The following is a 15,351-nucleotide window of genomic DNA, read 5'->3' on the forward strand; positions in this document are numbered from 1 at the left end:
GGGGGGGGGGGGGGGGTTCTGTTCAGATCTGAAGCAGTCCCAAGTTTGCAGAAAAAGCTGATGAGGAATAGTAATACATCACGGAATGGAAACTCCCCGACTGAACACAGAAAACATCTGTACCTTTAAGAAAAGAATGCCCACTGGACTCTGTGGCTGTTGGGGGTCGCTTGGTGACCACAAGAGGATTGCCAAACATTCCAAGCCTTGATTTCAAGAGAGCAAAGCTATGGGAGGGGGAGCAGGAGTGCAATGGGAGGCCGAAACAACCCAGGAAAGGCCCCTCCCCCTAGACTGTCCTGTCCCCTGATGGAGGAGGCCTTGCCAGCATCACAACCAGTATGATTTCGCCCAGCTTGGCAGCGGAGGCTATGGTGCTCTCAGGCCTGGCCTGCTGACAGCAGCACCAGCAACCACACAACTGGGACCAGCCCTGAGTTGGCGGCCACCCCACAACGTAGCCAGACTTAACCGGGGGAGACAGTGACGGGTCGAAAGGTGTGGGGGGGGAGCTGAAGCCAGGAGAACAAGGAGGTTGACAGGTGAGAAAAAGAGAAAAAATGGGGTGAGGTTGTAGGGCTCTGTGGTTGTTTAACTTGTGGGTTTTATAGGTTTTATAATTGTTTCATTGTGTTTTTGTATTTTTAAAAATATGGTGAGCCGCCTTGAGTTCCACAAGGGAGAAGGCAGCAAACGACCTGTCTCAAATAAAATAAACCCAGGACAGTCAAAGATCAGGAAACAGGAAGTAGCAAGGAAGAGGGATACAGTGAAAAATGGGACAATGGGGTGATACGTATCAACACATTAAAACTGAAACACAAAAATGACCTAAGATGCGTGAGCAGAGGGATTCACTTCCTTGACACCTTACAGCAGTGACTTCAGCTCCTGTGACACTCTAGTGCCACCTCATCAAAGGGGGACTTGCTGCCTCAGGGACACGGCTGCCTCTGGAGGATGCTAACCTCAGGCAAACTCAGACAACTAGGAGGAGGAGGAGGTACAAAGTGGACCTTCCCCCCCTAGTTCTCAAACTAGCCCTTAGTTACTGTCTCTCTGCTTTTCCATGAGATGGAGGCAAACATGGAGAGCAAGACAGGAAGAAGAAGAGGAGACTTTTAAATTAAAAGAATATGGGTAGAATGCTGAAGATGCTGACACTGAACGTCAATGGCCTAAGTTCTGACCTTAAAAGGTATAGACTTATTAGATTTGCAAAGCAACAAGATATAGATATTATGTGTTTACAAGAGACACATAAAGCAAAAAAGGATAATAAACCATTGCTTAAAGACCCAGAATGGGAAGTATTAGCTGAAGCAAGAAGCACAGCTAAGGCGAGAGGGCTGGCAATTTTGGTACGTAAAAGGAACGATATTAAATTAATAGAAGTGTTAAGAGATGGAGAAGGAAGGTACCTTCTGGCTAAATGTATATTCCAAAATAGGAAAATAACACTGATAAATATCTATGCCCCAAATAAGGGACAGAAAATTTTCTTGATAAAAGTATTAAAAAGGATGCAGGGATTCATTGAGGGGGAAGTGATCATGGCAGGAGACTTCAATATTGACGTCTCTAAAGATAAAATAATCAGGTGGGGAAAATGGGACTTAATAGAAGCAGATGAAGCCTTAAGACTAAATCCTGAGCCAACACATTTTTCCAGTAGACACAAAACTGCTTCATATTTGGATTTTATAATTTCAAAAGAGCAAATAACTGGGAATTGAAAAGTATAACAACCCATCCGATATAGATTTTAGACCATGCCCCGACAACCATTGAAATAGATATAAAATGGGAACACACTAAAAGACTATGGAGATACAATAACATACTTATGACTAAGGAAAAAGATAAACAATTCATTGAAGGTCAGCTAAAATTATATTTCCAAGAAAATAGAGGAACAGTGGCCACAGATATCCTCTGGGATGCTGCCAAAGCAGTTATTAGGGGACAATGTATAATGAAATAAAAAGAAATAAAAAAAGAATGGTTTTCTAATAGGGAAAAAAAATCCAAGAATTGGAAGTGTTACAAAGAAACCAAGTAAAGAAATTCTGTCAAAATAGACAGAACACAATTAAAGAACTTAAGAGGCAATTAGACTTTCTTGATTCTAGGGTGCTTTGGAAGAAACAAATTATGGTAAGGAATGAATTTCAGAGGACTACTATAAACTCAAGTAGGAGATTGGCAAATTATTTGAAGGGTAGAAAAGACAAGCAAAAGGTGAAAAACATTAGAATAAATGCAAAAACAATACAAAACCCAAAAGAGATTAGAGAAGCATTTCAAAACTTTTATAAAACTTTATATGAAAAAACGTTGAATTTGAGGAGCAAATAGGGTTAAGATTAAAAGATTTGGACAAGGAAAGTCTAGAGGAAGAAATTACACTTCAAGAAATAGACGAGGTAATAAAGGGATTAAAAACGGGGAAGTCTCTGGGTCTAGACAGCTTCACAGCAGAATTTTATAAGGCTGCACTGACAGCTTGAGAGGGAGGCAGCCCCCAGGTCATTCTGGCGAGCTGGACTGGCAGGAAGAGGAGGAGGAGGAAGGAACAGGTCCTTGCGCGTCGACTTGTTCCTCAGGGCAGAGCTCTTCTGAGAGAGGGTTTGGAGTCCCACACTACGGAGCCCTGGATTCCTTTCCTGACTGCGCCAGAAGGGCTTGACCCCTGCCTCGGGGCAGTCTCCCACTCAGCTTACCCTCTTCTCCAAGTGACAGAGAGATCCACACGTCGGAAGGAGAACCATGGGAGCCACCCCAAACTCCGTAGATGGAGGGGGCGATGACATGGTAACCCATCCATCCGGAATGGATGTCATTGGGCGTGGCACACCTCCTTTCTGTAGGGGTCCAGGGAGTGGGAAGGGGAGCAAGAGGGTCACCCAGTAGGCTGAGCTCAAGGTGGCCCCGAGTTCTCAGACCGGGCTTTGAGTCCTCCTCTGTTTTCCACCCCCAGGCAGAGGCAAGCATGCAGATCACGGCTGACCAGAGAGGAGGAGAGGTTGAGACGGAGAATGGGGCGATGCGTGGAATTGGAGAGGATCCAGCAGGCAAGTTCTTCTGCGCAAGCGAGAGGACTTGTAGTGTGAGCAGGGGGCAACTGGTGCTTTGAAGCCTGGTGGATGCCACGGCCGACACCTCTCGATGACGTTAAGCTGACGGAAGCTGGAAGAAGTTGGCTCGCGGAAGCGGGTGGATATTCGTGGACTGAAGCCGGGGAGTGCATGTGCATGGCTGGAGAGCGAATGTGATGGGCTGAATGGGGTTGTGAATGGGGTTGTGAATGGGGGTGTTCCATTGCAGGCGTGCCTGGTGCGGTCAGCATGGTGCACTGGCGTGTATGTGCATGTCTGGAGACTGAATCTGATGGGCTGAATGGGGGTGTGCATGGGTTGTGAATGGGGGTGTTCCGTTGCAGGCGTGCCTGGTGCGGTCAGCACCGTGCATTGGCATGTATGGTTGATGGACGAATGATGATGGGTGAATGGGAATGAACCGGTGGACATTTGTGGATTGAAGCCAGTGGATGTTGGCTGACGGTCGCCAGTTGATGTCGGCCAACCGAGGGTGGTGGAGGAAACCGGTGGAGGGCATTTGGGAGCCTTCCTGCTCACCACACGTCTTGCCTTGCAGGGATGTCCCCGGGGTGGAGTTTTCGGGAGGCGAGCCAGCAAGCCATCAGGAGAGCCCCGACGATTCAGGTGGGTGCACAAAGTTCCTGATTGCTTTCCCTCCCTCCTTGGCCACCCGAAGCCTCTTGTTCTCCACCCCAAGAGTACATGGCATCGAAGAGACTCGAAAAACTGAAATTTGTCTCCCCATGCCAGTTGGAGACATGACAGCAGGGGACACGGTTGGAAGAACCCGATCCTGATATTCCGTGTTCAAGCCCTACTCTGAAATAGGTTCTAGTGCATTGATCAAAGAAGCAGAAGGGCGATCTTGTCCCCTGGTGAAAGGGATTTTAGGCCAACCAAGACGCTGCTTCTGTAGCTCATTGCCAGCAGTTGAGAGAGGCGAGGAGTTCTTAAAACAGAGGCTGCTCTCAATCGATTTAGCAGGTGGCCCTTCTGTCTTGGGCCAAGAGCCACATTTTCCTGGTGGAAACCGATGTAGGTGCCCTTGATCTCGCAAGTCTGGAGTGAAGGACAGAGGGTGATGGGGAGGGCCCATTTCTTTGCCTGCTTTAGGGCTTCTGTGACCTCACAGTTGCCGCTCAGCCAGGGAGGCCTCCTTACCTGCGGGGGAGGGGGCTGCACTGACAGCTTGAGAGGGAGGCAGCCCCCAGGTCATTCTGGCGAGCTGGACTGGCAGGAAGAGGAGGAGGAGGAGGAAGGAACAGGTCCTTGTGCATCAACGTGTTCTTCAGGGCAGAGCTCTTCTGAGAGAGGGTTTGGAGTCCACACTGCGGAGCCCTGGGTTCCTTTCCTGACTAAGCCAGAAGGGCTTGACCCCTGCCTCGGGGCAGTCTCCCACTCAGCTCACCCTCTTCCCCAAGTGACGGAGAGATCCACACGTGGGAAGGAGAACCATGGGAGCCACCCCAAACTCCGTAGATGGAGGGGGCGATGACATGGTAACCCATCCATCCGGAATGGATGTCATTGGGCGTGGCACGCCTCCTTTCTGTAGGGGTCCAGGGAGTGGGAAGGGGAGCAAGAGGGTCACCCAGTAGGCTGAGCTCAAGGTGGCCCCGAGTTCTCAGACCGGGCTTTGAGTCCTCCTCTGTTTTCCACCCCCAGGCAGAGGCAAGCATGCAGATCACGGCTGACCAGAGAGGAGGAGAGGTTGAGACGGAGAATGGGGCGATGCGTGGAATTGGAGAGGATCCAGCAGGCAAGTTCTTCTGCGCAAGCGAGAGGACTTGTAGTGTGAGCAGGGGGCAACTGGTGCTTTGAAGCCTGGTGGATGCCACGGCCGACACCTCCCGATGACGTTAAGCTGACGGAAGCTGGAAGAAGTTGGCTCGTGGAAGCGGGTGGATATTCGTGGACTGAAGCCGGGGAGTGCATGTTCATGGCTGGAGAGCGAATGTGATGGGCTGAATGGGGGTGTGAATGGGTTGTGAATGGGGGTGTTCCATTGCAGGCGTGCCTGGTGCGGTCAGCACGGCGCACTGGCGGGTATGTGCATGTCTGGAGACTGAATCTGATGGGCTGAATGGGGGTGTGAATGGGTTGTGAATGGGTGTGTTCCGTTGCAGGCGTGCCTGGTGCGGTCAGCATGGCGCACTGGTGTGTATGGTTGATGGACGAATGATGATGGGTGAATGGGAATGAACCAGTGGACATTCGTGGATTGAAGCCAGTGGATGTTGGCTGACGGCCGCCAGTGGATGTCGGCCAACCGAGGGTGGTGGAGGAGCCCGGAGGAAACCGGTGGAAGGCATTTGGGAGCCTTCCTGCTCACCATGCGTGTTGCCTTGCAGGGATGTCCCTGGGGTGGAGTTTTGGGGAGGCCAGCCAGCCAGCCAACAGGAGAGCCCCGACGATTCAGGTGGGTGAACAAAGTTCCCGATTCCTTTCCCTCCCTCCTTCGCCACCTGAAGCCTCTTGTTCTCCACCCCAAGAGTACATGGCATCGAAGAGACTCGAAAAACTGAAGTTCGTCTCCCCATGCCACTTGGAGAGATGACAGCAGGGAACACGGTTGGAAGAACCCGATGCTGATATTCAGTGTTCAGGTCCCTACTCTGAAATAGCTTCTAGTGCATCGGTCAAAGAAGCAGAAGGGCGATCTTGTCCCCTGGTGAAAGGGATTTTAGGCCAAGCAAGACGCTGCTGCTGCTGTAGCTCATCACCAGCAGTTGAGAGAGGTGAGGAGCCCAGAAAATAGAGGCTTGATGGTTTGAGCAGGCGGGCCCCTTTGTCTCAGGCCAAGAGCAGCATCTTCCTGGTGGTAACCGATGTAGTTGCCTTGATCTCACAGGTGTGGAGTGAAGGACAGAAGGTGATGGGGAGGGCCTTATTCTTTGACTCCTTCATGGCTTCTGTGACCTCAGAGTTGCTGCTCAGCCGGGGAGGCCTCCTTACCTGGGGGGAAGGGGGCTGCACTTCCAGCTTGAGAGGGAGGGAACCTCCCCACCGGTCATTTTGGCCAGCTGGATTGGCAGGAAGAGGAGAAGGAGGAGGAAGGAACAGGTCCTTCTGTACTGACTTCTTCCTTAGCGCTGAGCTCTTCTGAGTGAGTGGTTGGAGTATCAGAGTGGGACACCCCTGTTCCATTTTTATTCTTTTTTCCAGAACGTAGCATGGAATGGAATCTCAGCAGAGCTCTGACCTTATCGAAATGCAGACCTGTGGAGCCTCTTTCGTTTGGATGTTGTTCCCCCACAGTGGTTTGAGGGAGGACCTCCCCTCCCATCTCAGGCTCTGTAGTGGTCCCAGACGCAGCCGTTCTTCTTTTCCCACTCCAGACTGTGATGGTGGATGCCCCCTGGCATACCTGGATTCCAATGTCGTTTTAAGAAAAATTAAAATAATGTATCTTTCAATATTAGAATAATAAATGTTCTAATATAAATATAAATAATATAAGTAAACAACATTAACCGTGTGTTGTATATATGCATGCGATGCTTGTTTCTATCGGTTTTTCACTTTGGTTTAAAAAAAGAAGCGGGGTTTGTAATTCGAAATTGCTCTCCTTCCCCGTTTTGTGATCCAGTTAGGGATGCCAGTTTTCATTTGGTAGATATCTGGAGATTTTGGGGGTGGAGCCTGGGGGGGGTTGTGGGGGATCGCCACCAGATATGATACAGGCTAACTGATTTTTGTCATCCTGAGACCAGGCGTAATTCTGGGAGATCTTTAGCTACCGCCTGCAGCTGCCTGATAGAACTTGAGAGACATGCATGTCATAAATAGGTTATTATGTTTGCCGCAAAGGTTCCGATGGGACCTTAGAAAATATGCTACTGTCTTAAGAGTTTTGTTCTCAGAAGGAGAAATTATTGCACCTCACGCCCTGTATATATCCTTGGAAAAGATTGTATTCGAAACGGGTGAATTACTAGAGTCAGTGGGACTAGTGATTATGATACTGACAAGGTGCTGTTTGAATGTTTGAACAGGATGTAAACCTGCACTTTGATGTACAGTTTGGGTGAAACCTATGTTTGATAATATTTGACACCAATATTTATACAACAGTATAGAAAAATTAAAAAAAGAAAAAGCACAAAATTGATCTACCTTAAACATACATATATTATACACACTGTTATATACTTTTGCATAACCACCTGGAGTTTGGAAACCCTTGTTCCTGTGGATGTGACTCTAAAATTCAGCTCTATATATGTTCATCCTTTTTTTCAATGGGATTGCTAAAGGCACACCTCAAGAAGGTGTTTTTGTTAATATGAATTCTAGGTATGGCATGACTTCCCTTTTGTATTTTCTACCTCCAAACATGGAGGTTTCACTGAGTTATCATGAGTAGCATCTGTTCGTATACTCATCTTCCACGGATTTATGTAATCCTTTGAAGCCACGGATACTCATGACCACAAACACATCTTGTGGCATCATGATCATTTAAAGAGGTTTATTGAAATACAACCTAGCAGTTTATTGAAACTGCCAACCTAGCAGTTCAAAAGCAAGAAATTGCAAGTAGATAAATAGGTACCACTTCGGTGGGAAGGTAACAGCGTTCCGTGCGCCTTGGTGTTTAGTCATGCCGGCCACATGACCACGGAAACGTCTTCGGACAGCGCTGGCTCTTCAGCCTTGAAACGGAGATGAGCACCGCATCCCTGGAGTCGGACTCGACTGGCTTTCGAGCAAGGGAACCTTTACCTTTACTACTGTAACAGAAGTTTTCAAACACAAGTTAAACATGTACGGTGCTTAATGTCCTCTGCTGGAGGAGACACCACTACCTGTTGCTTTCTTAACATTAGAAAGTTCCTTGTGCTACTTAGCCAATATCTGCAATCCTGTGATTTCCACCTTTTTGTTGTTCCCCCTTTTGGAGCAAGAGAGTTTGTTCATATAAATATGTAAATCTCTCTTGCTGCAAAAGAGTGGGCTGGAACTAAAGGGTGGACATTTTCCCAAATTAATAGCAGAAATAATTTTGTAGATCTGGATTTCAGCTAACTAACAGAAGAGAGTCACGTCTCAAATTTTCCGTAGAGGTCTGAGTTCAGACCGATTAAGAGACCCAGTTGATTTGGAATTAATTTGGAATTGATTTGGAATCATTAATGATTTGGAGATGGGAGTAAGTAGTGAAGTGGCTAAATTTGCGGATGATACAAAGTTGTTCAGGGTGGCGAAAACCAGTGAGGATTGTGAGGCACTCCAAAGGGATGGGCAAGTGGGCGTCAACATGGCAAATAGGGTTCAACGTGGCCAAGTGCAAGGTGATGCACATTGGAGCCAAAAATCCTAACTATAAATACACATTGATGGGGTCTGAACTGGCAGACACTGATCAAGAGAGATATCTTGGAGTTGTAGTAGATAACTCACTGAAAATGTCGAGACAGTGTGTGACTGCAATAAAGAAGGCCAATGCTATGCTGGGGATTATTAGGAAGGGTATTGAAAACAGATCAGCCAATATAATAATGCCCCTATATAAATCAATGGTGAGACCTCATTTGGAATACTGTGTGCAGTTCTGGGCACCACACCTTAAAAAAGATATTATAGCTTTGGAAAAAGTGCAGAAAAGGGCAACTCAAATGATAAAAGGGTTGGAACACTTTCCCTATGAGGAAAGGTTAAAGCGCTTAGGGCTCTTTAGCTTGGAGAAAAGACGACTGAGGGGTGACATGATCGAGGTTTATAAGATTATGCATGGGAAAGAGCAGGTAAAGAAAGAGGTACTTTTCTCCCTTTCTCACAATACAAGAACTCGTGGGCACTCCATGAAACTGCAGAGCGGTCGGGTTAGAACGGATAAAAGGAAGTACTTCTTCACCCAAAGAGTGATTAACACATGGAATTCACTGCCACAGGAAGTGGTGGCGGCTACAAGCATGGACGGCTTCAAAAGGGAATTAGATAAGCATATGGAGCAGAGGTCCATCAGTGGCTATTAGCCACAAGGTATAGCTAGGGGCTCTGGGGCAAGTGATGCTCTGTCTTCTTGGTGCTTGGGGGGGGGGTCAACAGTGGGAGGGCTTCTAATGTCCTGGCCCCACTGCTGGACCTCCTGATGGCACTGGTATTTCTGGCCACTGTGTGACACAGAGTGTTGGACTGGATGGGCCTTTGGCCTGATCCAACATTGGCGTCTCTTATGTTCTTATGTTCTTAAATGTAGGAGCAGGACCAGGGTACTTTAATCCATCAGGGATGCCCAGCTTAGCCACACTCCCACCCACAATGGAAATATAACCCAAATTGGTTTCCTCAACTTGCTTGGCTTTTGCCTCTAACATTCTAAACAGTTTGCTCTTCTGAGGTAAAATGTGTCCAATCTCCAGGTGAGGGCTAGAGATCCCTCAGAATTACACCTGCTTTCCAGATGGCAGAGATCAGTTCCCCTGGAGAAAATGGTGGGCTCTGTATCCTTCTGTGCTGCTGAGGTGGCCCCCATATGACAGCCAATGTGACGTAGCAGTCAGGGCTTCAGAGCACGGGAGAGGCTGCAGGCGTGTGGGGGGTGGAAAGCTGAAGAGTGAGGGGGAAATAAAGGTAGGTTGATGATTGGCTGGTAAGGAGATAGGGTTGCCAACTCCAGGTGGGAAATTCCTGGAGATGTGAGGGATGGAGCCTGGAGAGGGTGAGGTTTCAGGAGGCGTGGGACCTCGGACAGGTACAAAGCCATAGACTCCACCCTCCAAAGCAACTATTCCCTTCTGGGGAAGCATTGTTGCCAATCTCCAGGGGAGGGCTGGAGATCACTCAAAATTACAACTGTTCTTTAGGTAGCAGAGATCAGTTCCTCTGGAGAATATGGTGGACTCGGTGTCATTATACCCTGCTGAGGTCGCCACAGCAAATTGACACTGAGTGTCCAAGGCCAGGGCACCCGCCCAGAGCCTCTTTCTAGAGGCCATTGTATTTATTTCCACAACGGGCCTTTTTCCTAGTTCCTTTTATAAAACAATCTTGGTACATAACAGCATGTTTACCTGTTCAATATTATTCCACCCAGTTTCCGAGTGTGGCAGACGTGATTCTTTTTTCCTCCAGTTTTATCCTCATACTTACTCCGTGAAAGAGCTGAGACCAAGAGCAAGCGAACTGTATGACAGAGTGTATGTTTTGAACACAACTCTCTACTCTAAGTCCGACACTAGCTACTATACCACACAGGTTTCCTCTTACACAGAGCTGCAAATTGTAATCCGGCAGATCAGGGGACCCCAAATTTGTGATCTGGTTTACAAGTTTGAGAAACTCTTGTGCCGTCACAACCTCAGGAGTGGAAGTACTTGTTTCTAAAGCATGCAGGGCCCAGATTTGGATCAGGATCATGGTGAGGAGGAAGAAGTAGGGGGCTTTAGCCTCCACTCCCCTGCTCGTTTTCCTGGCCAAAAATGTTATCAGGGATAAACGGAGTTCCATATGTAAGGCTAAAAAATCTGGGACTTTTCAGTTTAGAGATGATGAAGACATGATAGAGGCTTATGGTGTTATGCATGAGGTAAAAGTGGAGAGGCAGAAAAAGTCATTTTCCTTCTGACAGCTCCCTTAGTTCAACACTTTGCCCACAAGCTGATAAGGAACTTCACTTTTGGGTTGCTGAACATCTGCCAGCTTTATCCTCCCTTTAAAAGAAGGGAGACATTCTGGATTCTCACTTTGGGAACACTTACGCCACAAGGATTAAATGAAGAAATCAACTGGATGTGCACACAATGATGATATATCTTTCATCTGGACAGGGTTTATGTATCTGGAATGCTGTAACAAAGTGTTTTTCCCAGTTAAAGATTGTTGTACCTCCCCTATGTCACACAGAATATTTGGAATGTGAGTAATTAATTTTTAAAAAGTTTTATGTAGTGAGAGCCAGTTTGGTGTGGTGGTTCGGAGCGTGGACACTAATCTGAGAGAACCGGGTTTGATTCCCCGCTCCTCCACATGTAGCTGCTGGTGTGACTTTGGGTCACAGTTTGGTGTAGTTTGGTATAGTGCCAGTTTGTAGTCACAGTTTGGGGTAGTTTGGTGTAGAGACAGTTTGGTGTAGAGACAGTTTGGTGTAGAGACAGTTTGGTGTAGTGGTTAAGTGTGCAGACTCTAATCTGGGAGAACTGGGGTTGATTCCCTACTCCTCCACTTGCACCTGCTGGATGACCTTGGGCAAGCCATAGTTCAGTCAGAGATGTTCTTGGAAAACAGCAGTTTTTGTCAGAGCTCTCTCAGCCCCACCTACCTCACAGGGTGTCTGTTGTGGGGAGGGGAAGGGAAAGGGGTTTGTAAACCATTTTGAGACTCCTCTGGGTAGTGAAGGGTGGGGTAAATAGTAAATAGCAGTAGTTAAGTAGTACTAGTAAATAGTAGTGGTTAAGTGTGCATACTCTAATCTGGGAGAACTGGGGTTGATTCCCTACTCCTCCACTTGCAGCTGCTGGATGACCTTGGGCAAGCCATAGTTCTGGCAGAGCTGTTTTTGAAAAAGAGCAGTTTCTCTCAGAGATCTCTCAGCCCCACCCACCTCACAGGGTGTCTGTTGTGGGGAGGGGAAGGGAAAGGAGTTTGTAAGCCACTCTGAGAGTCCAATCAGATGGGCAGTTTAATCCACTGTTGCCCCGCCTCAAATTAAGCCAGGTTATTTTGTGGCAGAGAATCTTGACCAGACTCACCCATTTTACCCCTCCTTGCATGACCAGACGGCAGAAATGAAGGAGTCAGTCTGTCGGCCATTTTTTTTCGAAGTTTGCCCTTAGGAGCATGCCCAGAAGCACTCAGCATGCTGGGATATGGAGTTCATGGGGCTGTTGGCCATTTTCTTTCTAAATTAAGGCCACAGAGCAATTGCACAAGCGGTGACGAGACTGCTGGGAAATGGAGTCCACTGCTGTCCTGCCGCTAATCTTTTCTATTTACCCCTTCCCCAAATGATATTAAAAAGCTGCAGAACAGGGGTGTCTTTCTTCGAGAGTTTTTCAAAAGAAAACAAGGCTTTGAGTAGCGGGGGTGGGTGGGGGGGAGAGGTGCCTATATACAGTCATGCAATCCTCGCTAATGGGGGGGCGGGGAATGGTGGCCAGAAAGCAAGAGCTCAGTGAGACCTGCCTGACGGCTTGGCTGCGCAACAGAGTGACTAGACGACAGGTAATCCATTTTTGAAGCAGCTCAGACCAACAGGACCAGACTTTATCAGGTATCAAAAAAACATGGGGCAAGGGGAGGTGGGAATGGAATTCAGATGACTGGGGCACGACAGACAGATGTTGCAGACTGTCTGGTCATGCACTTTAAACCCATAATGGAACAGCAAAGGGAACAGATCAAATTGCCCGTGGGAACACAGCAAGAGACTCTGAGTGAAGGGTATAAATCAAATCTCTTCTTCTCTCTTCTTCTTCTCTCTTCTAATACCAAAATTGTCTTCCTCAAACAGTTCCCGGGGCCAAGGGCAGCAGGCTGTGATCAGCAGGCTGCCATATGAGTCAGCTGAGACTGGTTCTGCATCATAGTTTTCATTAGCCAATCAGAGGTGCATTCCAAGGGTTTATAAAACAGGACAGCTGTCTTTCCCTCAGGTTCCTGTACTGGGTCTAAAGTCTAAAGCGATATCTAAACAAAGGGTTGAGCTGCCTATCTGGTGATGTGTAAAGCAAGGCTCCAGCCTCAGACTGCTTCCTCAGTTGCCCCGTGGGGTCTGGATCCAGGCCTCTGTTTCAGATGGACACGTGCTAATCCACTCCAGGAATTTGTGAACTAGAAGAAATAAAGGAAACTCAGGAAGCGAGTGACGTTGGTTGGTGTTGTGGACCTTGTTTTTCAACTGCCCTGCTTGCTGATGTGGCCTTGGAGTTTTGGATACCAGAGTGTGGGCCCACTGTGCTGAAGAGAGCAGACAGGTGGTGGTTTGTGACCCTTGGGAGGCCATGGTTCCACAGTGAAAAGGCATTCCGAAGAAGAGGGGAATCACTTCCAGCTGCCGGTAAGTAGTCCCTGGGATGTTCAGTCCACCTTCCCCTTTATGAACTTCCTCCCTGCACTTTGGAAGAAACTGTAGCGGCTCATATGGACTTTACTGTAACTTATTATGGGGATTCAAATGCTCCCTCTAAGCTGTGGGGTCTCGTGAGCAAAAATTCTACTTGGTGAGTTACTGGCATTAATGTTGTGAAGGTGCGATTTGGCTACTGCAGAAATTAGTTTGCTCTGGAGCCATGCCTCCTGAGCCGGAGTGAGCCGGAGGCTAAAAACCTGTGAGCTAGCTCTCATTAACTCCGCTTAGAGGGAACACCGATTAGTGCCCAATGGAAACAGTGGGAGCTTTCCAAAGGCCCGCTTGCTATAAGAGGAGCCGGGAATGGCAACTGTTTTAACTGTGCTCTGTTGAAGCACACTGAAATACTGTCGAGGTGCAAATGAAATGAGGGACAGATGAAGAGAATGCTGGGATGGGGTGAGTGAAGTCCCTGGGAGAAGAATGACAGCCCCTGAGACTGGAATGAGGGTCACTGAGTGTTGGGGTTGCCAGCCCTGGCTTGAGAACTACCTGGAGGTTTTGGGGGCGGAGCCTGGAGACGGTGGGGTTTGGGGGGGGAGGGGCCTCTGCAGGGTACAACCTGCGTTGTTTCCAGGCTAAACCTCTGTTTGCGAAAGGGATCTTTTGAGTCTTACTCTGGGAATATAACACTTCCAGGAAAAGAAAGAACTTGGACACCAGGTCATGCAATTCCACGAGATTTTATTAGTACATAAGCTCTGGCAAAGATTTTCTTTCTTTTAATCACATTAAGGTAGGGTTGCCAGGTCTACTTTACCTGACTGGCGGGGGGGGGTGGGATTCCGGGAACGGGGAGGGCAGGGCGACATCGAAGCCGTGCAGTTTAGCATCTGTTGAACTCTACTGATTTGTTGGTCTTTTAAATTGCTTCTTGGTTTATCGTATCAATTTAGATTAAGTGTTTTATTCTATGTGATTCTCAGCTGGGCTGGGCGGCCTCCCAGCTGTGTGTTATTTCTTCTGGAGGTTGTTTAATGTTTGGTTTAGCCTTATCTGCTTCGTTGCCTTTGTGTTTCTTCTTTGATATCTGGGCAGCCTGATATTCAGCTTAGTTTTGGTGTGTGTTGGCTGGGATGGCTGGGACGGGCTGGGCGGTGACGCGGCTGTAGGTAGCAACGCTCCAAGGAGATCATTTTAACTTAAAAAACCTTGTGAAACCTTGTCTAGTTTTATTTGTCAGCCGTTTATTATCCCGTTCTCCTTTTGTCCTTTTTCTTTTCTTCCTCCCTTTGTGACATCTCTGAGTGATCTTATTCTTGTTCATATCAGCGTAAGGCTGACCTTGGCTTATCTAGATAGTCCAGATTGTTTCTCTTTCAGTTTGTCGTTTTTGCCCTATGGGTGAAGGAATGACGGGAGATTCAGCTGTGTGAGTTTTAATCTCTCCCTTATTATAAAAGAGTTTTGGGTGCCAGAATTCTAAAATTGGCCCCTTTAGTGTTAGGCCGAAAAAACTGCCACTCGGAAGACACTGGCTGGGTTCATTGGCTGCTTTGTGCAGTCCCGGCCAGCGTTCCAAGGTCATTTACATATGGAAGCTGATTGGACTACACTCCATTCCACACCTGAAACTCACCCCCCCCCAAGGCAGTTGGAATTTTCAGTTGGGAGAGGAGAATGATGTCAGCTGCTCCCTAGGCAGAGGCTGTGTGTGTGTGTGGGGGGGGGGGGTTGTAAAGACAGACAGGCAGATAAACGTTGGCTGATGGTTGCCAACTCCAGGTTCGAACTCCAGGACATAGGGTTGCCAACTCCAGGTTGGAAACTTCCAGGATATTTTAGGGATGAAGCCTGCTGAGGGTGGGATCTGAGGAGGAGGAGGAAGAGGGGGACCTCAGACAGATACAATGTCATGCTGCCCACACTCCAGACAAGCTGTTGCCAGTCTCCAGGTGACAGCTGGAGAGATCTTAAAGCTTTGGGGCTACTTCAAAGTTCCCCAGGAGCCCAAAACAGAGTAGTGTTTTGGAAAATCTTGAGGAATTGTTTGGTGCATTTATGATGGGGCTCCTGGGGAACTATTGTTGCCAATCTTGGCCCAGCAGCCATCAAACCATTCTCTTCAACCCCCTGCTGTGCAGCTGACTTTCCCCTAGGGTTGCCAATCTCCAGGTGGGACCTGGAGATCTCCCACTGCTACAATTGATCTCCAGATGACAGAGATCAGTTCCCCAA

General features: G+C 48.0%; 1 protein-coding gene across 1 annotated transcript in view; it reads left to right on the forward strand.

Moving 5' to 3' along the window:
* Positions 1-2,769: 2,769 nt before the first annotated feature.
* Positions 2,770-15,351, forward strand: part of LOC107115598 — a 26,380-nt gene continuing 13,798 nt past the window's right edge. The window contains exons 1-4 of the mRNA XM_015417339.1: positions 2,770-2,814; positions 2,981-3,074; positions 3,658-3,725; positions 4,767-4,860. Coding sequence (XP_015272825.1) covers positions 2,770-2,814; positions 2,981-3,074; positions 3,658-3,725; positions 4,767-4,860 — 301 coding nt within the window. The remainder of the gene's footprint in view (positions 2,815-2,980; positions 3,075-3,657; positions 3,726-4,766; positions 4,861-15,351) is intronic.

This window comes from Gekko japonicus, unplaced genomic scaffold, assembly GCF_001447785.1.
Source record: "Gekko japonicus isolate JY-2015 unplaced genomic scaffold, Gekko_japonicus_V1.1 scaffold2112, whole genome shotgun sequence".
NCBI lineage: Eukaryota > Metazoa > Chordata > Lepidosauria > Squamata > Gekkonidae > Gekko > Gekko japonicus.